Source organism: Monopterus albus, unplaced genomic scaffold, assembly GCF_001952655.1.
Source record: "Monopterus albus unplaced genomic scaffold, M_albus_1.0 scaffold152.1, whole genome shotgun sequence".
Taxonomy (NCBI): Eukaryota; Metazoa; Chordata; class Actinopteri; order Synbranchiformes; family Synbranchidae; genus Monopterus; species Monopterus albus.
This window is the reverse complement of record NW_018128032.1, coordinates 857,099-866,780: the sequence shown is the minus strand read 5'-3', so window position 1 is coordinate 866,780 and position 9,682 is coordinate 857,099. Positions and strand designations below refer to the sequence as shown.

The 9,682-nt window shown below is 39.8% G+C and overlaps 1 protein-coding gene across 8 annotated transcripts in view; it reads left to right on the top strand.

Annotated features, from left to right (window-relative positions):
- Positions 1–9,682, top strand: part of ncam1b (neural cell adhesion molecule 1b) — an 87,974-nt gene that overhangs the window by 45,269 nt on the left and 33,023 nt on the right. For all 8 annotated transcript variants that reach the window (XM_020614825.1, XM_020614824.1, XM_020614830.1 and 5 more), the window contains exons 2-7: positions 1,441–1,515; positions 3,056–3,265; positions 3,874–4,017; positions 5,141–5,278; positions 5,678–5,795; positions 8,066–8,226. In XM_020614825.1, coding sequence (XP_020470481.1) covers positions 1,441–1,515; positions 3,056–3,265; positions 3,874–4,017; positions 5,141–5,278; positions 5,678–5,795; positions 8,066–8,226 — 846 coding nt within the window. The remainder of the gene's footprint in view (positions 1–1,440; positions 1,516–3,055; positions 3,266–3,873; positions 4,018–5,140; positions 5,279–5,677; positions 5,796–8,065; positions 8,227–9,682) is intronic.

Genomic DNA, 9,682 nt, shown 5'->3' with positions numbered 1-9,682 from the left:
GCTTCGCTCAAGGCTTTCTCCAAGTTCTCAGAATCTCTCAGCTCTAGTAGAATGTTTTCTGCAGCTCCTCTGATCTTCTCCTCAGAGACACTGATGGTGTATCTGGCCAACAACTGTGATGCAGCAACCAGGAAGTTGTCTGTCAGGACACGCTTCTTAAGACTGTCATAATGAGCGCTCAGAAAATTGTCGGGGATGCCAAACAGACGTGTGGTGCTTCTGGCTCGGATGAGAAGTCTTGCAGCCGTAACACAGATATTCGTTGTGATCCCGAAATGCAGCGTACAAGACGCGGGTGACAAGGGACTTTACAATGTCCTACTGGCGCTGCTCTGGCTACTGTCATTGCTGTGCTGGCTGCGGTCTTCCTCCCCCTCCGACTCTTCCTCCTCTTCGCTGCAGCTGCTGACAGGCTGGAGCAGATATTCGAATTCAGAGTCCGTGGATGAAGCGGGAGAGGGCTGAGGAGCAGCAGGTTCAGTCTTGGAAGGATTCATTGTTGATGAAAAAACGTAAAAGAGTTTGGTCGCTGGAGTGGAGTGGTAGCTGAAACACTTCCATCTCTACTTATTTCAGGGCTGAGGGGGGCGGCTGGAGGGTTGCAGGGGGTGTGGTTATGCAAACAAGACCTTTTTCAACACTACAATCTCCTGCCACTGCTGGCTGGCACGGAATAACGTGGTAATCTCGTCCCCCACCTGTTAAAAATCTCCATCCAAGTTATACAGCGCAGGTTCAGAGTCTCCTGAAATACACCACATTCTGTGTTGAACCTGTACATACTCTACATACTCATTACTCCGTTTTTATCCCCTAGCCCTTGCGCCACAACTTTGTAGTACCATCTCCCCGAACTGCAGTAGTTTGTCTCCCAACTGCAGCCGAACTGCAGCCGTTTGTCTCCCACCCCCAGGCCCCCCAAGGGTGGGGGTCTTGGGGGCGGGACAAAGCTTCTGATTGGATAACCTTTCACCTAGAACTGTCAAATCGAGTTTGATGAAAGCCAGTATCTATACTGTGTGTGCTCAAGACAAAAGTGGCATAGTCAGTGGGTAAATCCCAGTTCCCATAACTGATTGTTCCTTGTTTGACCCACAGGTTGTTTTTATCCGGCATCTTGAAGGATGTCCCAAAGGGGCGATTCCTCTCTCGTCACATTTATTCTTTGCTTCTTTTTCTCTGTTACGTTGGTGGAACTAAGAAATGTGTATGCAATTAAGGGAATTTGGATTTACACGTTTGCTCTGATGTACATTTATTGCTTTCCACAGATTTCCTGTGCTTGCAGCCTTTTCAGGTGTGGTAAAAATGTGCCACCACCTACAGGCAGAGAAATAGTAGCTGCTTTAATATGGGACACCTGCAGGAAATGAGCGTCGTAGCTCGGGCACTGCTTCATTTGCCATGTTTTTGATTTTTGTATTGTATTTTCTGTTCTAGTTTCACTGGAAGTGCAGATCACACCAAGTCATGGTGAAATTAGTCTTGGAGAGTCCAAGTTCTTCGTGTGTGATGGTAAGTTTACTTTACGGCTTGTCATCTGGGAATACCAGCTATTTTACCTTTCAAACTTGCATCCAAACTATCAGGTTTTGCTTTTTACATCCATTTTTTTAATATATGCGCTAAAGTAATTAAAAATAAAGTTCAGCAGACCAAGGTCTTTTTTGTGTTTATATTAATCTTATCTATCTAATCTGTCATCTTAACATGAATACAGAAACAAAAATGGGCTGAGTTTTTCTCAAAAAAATCTGCCAGAAAAATCCTCATTCAAAGTCAAAGACAAAGTGCTTATTTGTCATATGCACAGTTAGGAAACGTGTTTCCTTGTACAATGAAATCCTTACTTTGCCATCCACATGAATGCCACAAAATACAAGTGAAATATAAAGTAGAGCAATAACACAAATCTAAATAAGCAGTAAAATCACATCTATCATTCAAGTTGGCATGTTGGTAGTACTCACACACATATTGTCATACATAACTGGTACCCTGGTGAAGCACCGATAATAAAATAATGAGTGCTAATACAAGTACTTTCACATTAGCAACCATGCATCCTCTTCAGCAGGGTTTGGCCTGAATGTAGGACAACCCAGATCGCTTTTCCAACATACTGTATGTTACACTTTGGAACTCGTGGAAAGGTTCCCTGGGATGCCATTTACCCAAGAAGGGTCCTCATCATTGAAGTCTTTTCTCTTGTAAAAGTGAAACATGAAATACTGTAATGTGTAAAGCCCATATTTGTGCATCTTGGCGGTCAGTCACAGACTGACAGGCTCTAGAAAGCTGTCATTTACTTCTCTCTGACAGCATTTCTCGTGACTGGCTTTTGAGCTCATCCTGTGACTGCTGTAATTCTTGGGTGTTTGACAGATCTTTTCTGTGGCCAATTTCAGCACCAAAGGCACAGGGAGATGCTGTTTTCATCCTGCCAGGTTAAACTGGATTAATGAAGCACTTTTAGAGCTGACTTGAACTATAACCTGACTTGAACAGCCGCCGGCTCTGTAACATTCATGCTACAAACAACCCATTCTGTAAAACACTGTAGTTACAATGGTAAACCCCCCCCTCCCCCCCTTTTTTTTTTCCAAACCTAATTTTGGGGAAGAGAAATATAGGCTGCTTTCTAGTCGATACATCATTTGACAGTCTTTTAAAAACATTTGATCCTGGTGATTTAAAGGCCTAGGATACATATCATATACCCACGAGGATGTTCTGATCATTCAGTGACCCTTGTTGCTTGACACATCTTTTAATGTTCTGTTTCCTATTGCCCTCCATATCTGTTCAAGACAAATGGCCCAAAATCACAACATTTTGAGTTCATTATTGGCTGATATTTTATTTTTCTGACATTTAGTTTGTTTCAAACAGCCACTGTAAATGTATAAACCACAGACTTCAGCCCAGTGCGGACGAATGTGCAGCCCACAGTGTTCAGTCTGCGGGCTCTGTGTGACTTCACTGATGTGAAATGTGTACCTTTTATAGATGCCTTTTATCTTACTGTATGTACTGCTCTTTACTGTGCTCTCAGTTGTAGGCGTTGCCAAGCACATAGACTGGTTTGGACCAAATGGGGACCGGATAGAACCAAACAGACCAGACATAACAGTAACCCGTAATGATGAGTCATCGTCCACCCTCACACTATATAAAGCTGGAACTGAAAATGCAGGGACTTACAAGTGTGTCGCTACCAGTGGAGACCAGCAAGAAGAGTCAACCGTCAAAGTTAAAATCTTTCGTAAGTTTCCCCCACCTTATAAACACTACACATTATTGAGTTGTATGTGCATAGCAGAAAAATTGTGTTTATTGAACTCATGGTATTTTAGCGACTGCTCAAGGGCAGCACATTACTCTTTTTTTTTTCCAAGTAAGGGTGGATTTTTCATCAGTTCAATAAACAATTGAGAGACTATTAGAGGGATGCTTAATGATCCTGTCTGTTATGCAGTTGTTGTGAGTAATGGCTTTTATTTTCCGTGAATGCCCATCATCAGCAAATGTCCATCAGAGATGCAATCCTTTGATTTTCCAAACAGACAGTTTCTGTTATTTCACTCCCTATTTTAGGTTGTTATTGGTTATGGACACAAAGCCTAGAGGTTGAATATTAAAATCAATATACAGTGTCGGTTGCAAAATAGGATAGCAGTTATATTTTGCTTTCCTGTTTTTGAAGAATGCACATCAGGAAAAATGCTAAGTTTAACTGCTTTGTTTACATGTAACTGGCTTGTAGCCACTTCACAAACTCATAGTGACATTAGGCAAGTCACCAGGGTTTTCACAGTTAAGAGATCAGCTTACTGATGTACTGAGTAAAAAGATATGCTTATTATATTACAGAAAAAATCACCTTCACAAATGCACCCTCACCCCAAGAGTTCACCGAAGGGGACAATGCCAACATAGTTTGTGACGTCGTCAGTTCACCTCCTCCCACTGTCCTCTGGAAATATAAAGGAGCAAAAATACAGATGGAAAAAGATGGTAAGGTTTCTGTCTTCCATTTTTTATTGTGATTAGCTCTTATCTGTTTTACCATTTTTATTAATCAACAGTTTTGAGTATTTTGTTCAGATCTTAACTCATGAAAATGAATTGGTTAGTTGTAATTAGCATTTGACATTTAGTTTTGTCTGGTTTGTGTAACGATTTGGATTAAATGTCTTCACATACATCATTTTAACCAAAGAGTACTAAGGCTAAAACATGAACAAGGATTACTTTTGAGTCATGTAACTGCAGTATTGCCTTTTTGTAATGTCAAAGATGTGAGGAAAACTCTTAAGGCAACCATCCAAAAATCCAAACAGTAATGGACATAGACTGTTGTATAAAAGAAGACTACATAGTGAAAATACAACCACAGAGACCTAATTACAAGCTTTAATGGATATGTAGTTTTACTGTACCAGTGTTAGAGAATTATTCATGCCCTGCTTTGTTGCTGTTATTGTCCAGGGTTTATCCTCTGCTTTGAAAGGAAAATTAATTTGGTCCTGAATCTGAAAATACTGTTTTTTACCCTTGACACTGAGCAATATCATAACATGCATGGCAGTGTTAGCATTGCTCACTGGAAAATAACACAAACCTGTGTGGGCTGTATTGGTATTTTAAATTACTACATGATTAAATTTATTTGGCTCACATTTATCTCAGACTAAAGGAATTTTTTGTGGCCATATTTCTCATTTTCTGGGCTGGTGGAAGGAGAGTTGGACTTGTACATATGGATTTTGCAGAGTGGAAGTTGCATATATGTCCCCAAAATAACCTCAGAGTAGCAAAAATATGCATATACCTCACACTAATAGAGCTCAATGAATAATTCATTTTTAAGTTTGTAGTGATACCAGTGTATCAGTGACTAAAGCAGACATCAGTTTTAAAATGCTGACAAGTTGTCAGGCAGGTATTTCAAAGTGAATCTTTGCCATGGTTGAATAATTGATCAGTCAAGAGTTTTCTTTATTTATTGTTTCATTACATCACTATGTAACCCTCTAACACAACAGTGGCTATTCATCATCAGATACTTAAAGTGAGTGATTGTGTCTGATTTAAACTTGTCAAATGTGTGACATTGCATTTGTCTTTCTCCTTTCAGTACGGTTTAAGGTGTTGAGCAACAGTCACCTTCAAATCCGAGGCATAAAGAAAACAGACGAAGGCGCATATACTTGTGAGGGTCGCCTTATGGCTCGCGGCGAGATTGATTTGCGGGTCATCAAGGTCGTTGTAAACGGTTAGCAGCCCTTTGTCCGTCACACCTTTTCCTCTTCCTTTTTGTTCCTGTGTGCATGTTTTTGTGCGGCAGGTGTCCCATGATGCTTAAATAAGCTGTAAATCCTTAGAGAGGACCAGGCTCAGCGTCAGTGTGGAAACAGTTGTCCAGAGCAACCACATATCAAAGATGTTTCCTGCTAATGAAGACTGTTTTGTGCAGCTTCTGAGCCTAGCAAATTGGTGTGCCTAAAACAAGTGTTCTGAATTTCTCATTGCCTCTGTTTCTCTTTTCCCTACTGTCTGTCTAGTTATCTGTCCGCCTGGCTGTCTATTGTATGTGACTATATATATGTATGTATCTATTTATTTATTTATTTGTGCTTATTTCTTTATTTTTATTTTAATATCTGCACCTCAGTGCTTCCGACCATCAGGGTATGGAAATCAGAGGTGAATGCCACAGCAGATGTCGGGCAGCCTGCATTGTTAACTTGTGCTGTTGATGGCTATCCTGAACCCATGGTGACCTGGACAAGGTAAAAACTTTGCTAGCAACTGGAGAGACAAATGCTTTAACAGTTGCAGCATCACCTGTCAGATGCCAGCACATTGCCCTAATGACTTAAACAGGTTATCTTTTAATTTGTAGACTGGACATACAGTGCAAGTCAAAAACATAGTCTACTGTTTGAGAATAAAACAAGGAAGATACCTGACTTAATCGAATAATAAAGGGATTGCTTTATTATTAGATTGCTTTAATGTAAGACAACTACCAGTTGTCTAATTAATTGATTGATTGTCATTTATGATAACTCACACATACAGAATAATGACCAGGAGGGTTCATCATTTAAAGTGTGTTAAAACTGATATTAATGTGTTAGCATGCTACTATTTGCCAGTTGGCACTAAACAGTTGAGGGTGATGGGAATGTCATTAGTTTTGCAGGCATTTGGTCATAAATACTGGACAAATTTAAAGTTTGAGCTGATAATGGTAAATGGTCTTATACTTGTATAGCGCTTTTCTGTGGCTTACAGCACACTCAAAGCGCTTTCACACTATTTGGCCATTCGTTTATTCATTCACACGCCCAAGCACTCACACATTCATGCACCGGTGACACTGGGAGCAACTGGGGGTTCAGTGTCTTGCTCAAGGACACTTCGACAGCTGGGAATCGAACCACTAATCTTACGGTTAGGAGAAAACCCGCTCTGCCTCCTGAGCCACAGAATAAAGCCACTAAGTAAATGGGACTACATGAAAAGTTAAGGGAAGGTCAAAGTTTATACAGCTCATGCTGAGGTAGACATGAATGTCTGCAACAGATTTCATAGTAATTCTTCCAGTAGTTGTTGAGACATTTTATTCTTAATGCAACATGTCAGTTTGCTGGTGGCACTAGAGGAAAAAGTCAGAGGTTCACCGTAGTCAATACTCATGGCTGTACAAAATTTCATCTGAATCAATATGGTAGTTGTTAAGATGCACTGTAATGGTGGAATGCCCAGTAGACTTGACTAACCACTGAACTGTCCTGTGAGTGTGGCTAAATGGTAAATGGTAAATGGTAAAACTAGGGTTTGATGGTGGCAGTGTCATCTATTGTAGACAGCACAAATAGTTGCTGACACACGGCATCAGTAGAGGTAAAAGCTGCACCAGACTAATGAGGTAGGGCTAATCAAAAATGTGAGCTGTGCGGGTTGTTCATGTACCGTGCCAGCCATATATCTGTTAGTATCATCTTGAAAACGTTTCTCCTACATCTCCAGATTCGTACATTGGTAGTACTCGCTTTCTAAAGTGGCTAATTTTGCATAAGACATATAAATTAAGCATAAAATTTATTCATAGCCTATTATGTTTCTGTGTTTATGAAGGTTGTAACTTTCTACAATTCAGCACAATTGCATGAAAAATATTAATTTTCACCAGCAAAATTGCACAGTATTATAAATAATGCAAGCAATATTATATAATGATGTGATGAAAATATTTTTACAGAAACTGACATATAGACTGCACTTGAAAAATGATATTCTGCTGGTTCAGTTTGCTGTCATCATGCTGCTTCTCAAGCTCTGTAAAAGTGACTTTATTGGACAGTTTCCTGTCCAGAGCTTGTCAAAATAAAGGGCATGAGTTTGTTTGCCAGTTTGCTTATACAAGTGGTTATTGTAATAGTCAAATTTAATTGCTGTCAGAAAAATATCCACACGGTACCACACGCACATCAGGAATGGTGTTTTTGTGTCTGAATGCAGCCATTCATAGGCTCCTGCTTTGTTAAACTGGTCCTCTCCACCAGTCATCAATTTAGATCGGGGGTCACAGAGTGCTAGTGCTGGCCTTAGTTTTTAGTATTTTGTTGTCCTTGAATCTTTTTTTTATACTTGTAAAGTAAGATGGCACCTAGATGTTGTGAAAGCTGTGTTTAAAAGCCAAAACTAGCAATAACGACACAGGCAAGGAGCATTATCCCTTTTATGTTTTTGGCAGTAGTGACAGTTTAGACTCTAGGACAAAATGAAAATATATGAGAGTTTTTGTTGAGACTGACTCTTGACACCAAATATGAGCCTTCAAAACAAAAATATTACAACCCTAATTTTCTGAAATAGGTTTCTGCTCCGCTCACTTGAGCTTTGTGCCTTTGCCACTCAGGGTTTTATAAACTATGCATATTTAGTAAAGACCTAAAGGTTTTGAGTAAGGATTTGTTTTGAAGAGAACAGCTTGTGTTTGAAATGGGCTGAATAGGCGGATATAATGTTCAACACGTGTGCTTTTCCAAAGGAACGAAGTGGTTCTCGAGGCAGGACAGAAGTACAGCTTTAATGAAGATGGCTCAGAAATGACAATAATGGATGTGACCAAGCTGGATGAAGGAGAGTACACCTGCATTGCCAAGAATAAGGCTGGGGAAAGTGAGCAGGAGCTCAGTCTACGAGTGTTTGGTAAGGAGGAACGCTTTCTACATACATGTAACAATAAACAATGTTCCAAGTGCGTGGGAATGAGTATAGGAGTATGTCGGTGGGGGAAGACAATAGTATGGTTGTGTGTCTCTTTTACAAGCTGAGGTGTTGTTTCAGTGTGGGTTGAGATTGTTTCATGTAGCGATGGAGCTTCAGGATTTGGAGAACTGGTCAAGTGTGATGAGCTCACCTGAACTCCTTGAAGCCTTTTCTTGCATTTTTGTTTTTACTCACGAGGTTATTGTTGCCTTTGTTTTCCCACTGAACAATGACCATCATTTCCATCATAATTACAGTACAATATCAGTCCATGTAGTCATATCAGTTAAATTTAACATTACTTTAGCTGTTGCAGTTTGTTTTTTTAACAAAAGAAGTGGACAACCTCTTTAGATCTCAATAGATAATCTTACTCAAGACAGCTTTCAAAGCACATTGTTCACCTGTCATCTCCAAGATTTCCTCGCGCTCTCGAAGCGCTGACTGTCTTATAACAAGCTGCAATCATGCATTGCCTTGTAAGCTTTGAAGCCCGAGTATATAACGTGTTTCCCAATCAGTTTATTTTGTCCCTGATACTGAGTTCTTGAGTACCTGTCAGTATCACGTTTGATTGGATTTTTATATTTTCCTACATAATACAGCTGCACAGTGCCACAAAGCCTGGTAGTAAATCTTAAGCATTTCTCTGTGACAATCAATATTTATAAATAAATAAGCAATTTATCAAGAATTTACCACTGAAAACCCAGTTTCATCAGGATTTTGTGGGTGTGTTTTGAGCAGTTTGATTGACAGTGCTGACAACAATAGTGAACAACCTCACACCTGTCAGTTTATTTTTGATTCAGATGTTGCTAAATTGGTGCAAGGAAGTACGTGACAACACTTCTCCAGTTAAGCTTTACCCACAAAAAAGAAATCTAGACATTACTTATGTAAATACTGCAACAGAAACTCCCCTATCTTTAGGAGATAATTGTGTTATGTTGATTATGTATGTTGTAAGAATATGATGGAGAAAAGCTACACTAAAATTTGTAAAGCACGTAGTTTGAGTACTGAATAACTCTGATCTCTGAAAATACATTGTGTGTCAGTATCTCTGTGTGTGTAGTGGCTGTCAGTGTGGAGGTATTGTGGCTTCAAGGTGTAGGAAGGAGTTGTTTATCTCTTTTTTATCTCCAGCATGAACAAGAGCCAGCAGCAGAAGCTTCTTAAAGTTGTTGTGCACCTGCAAAATGCTCACTCAGTGCTTTGCTCACTTCAGTTGACTGACAACAGTGTGTTCACTGCCATTCAAACACATGGCCACTGTTTGTTGGTTTGTTTCTGCCACTCCAGGGTCCTCTCACAATACTGTATGCTGTTCCAGTGTGTTAATGATAAAGCAAAGATTGGATATATAATTGTGTATATATATGTGTATATATAT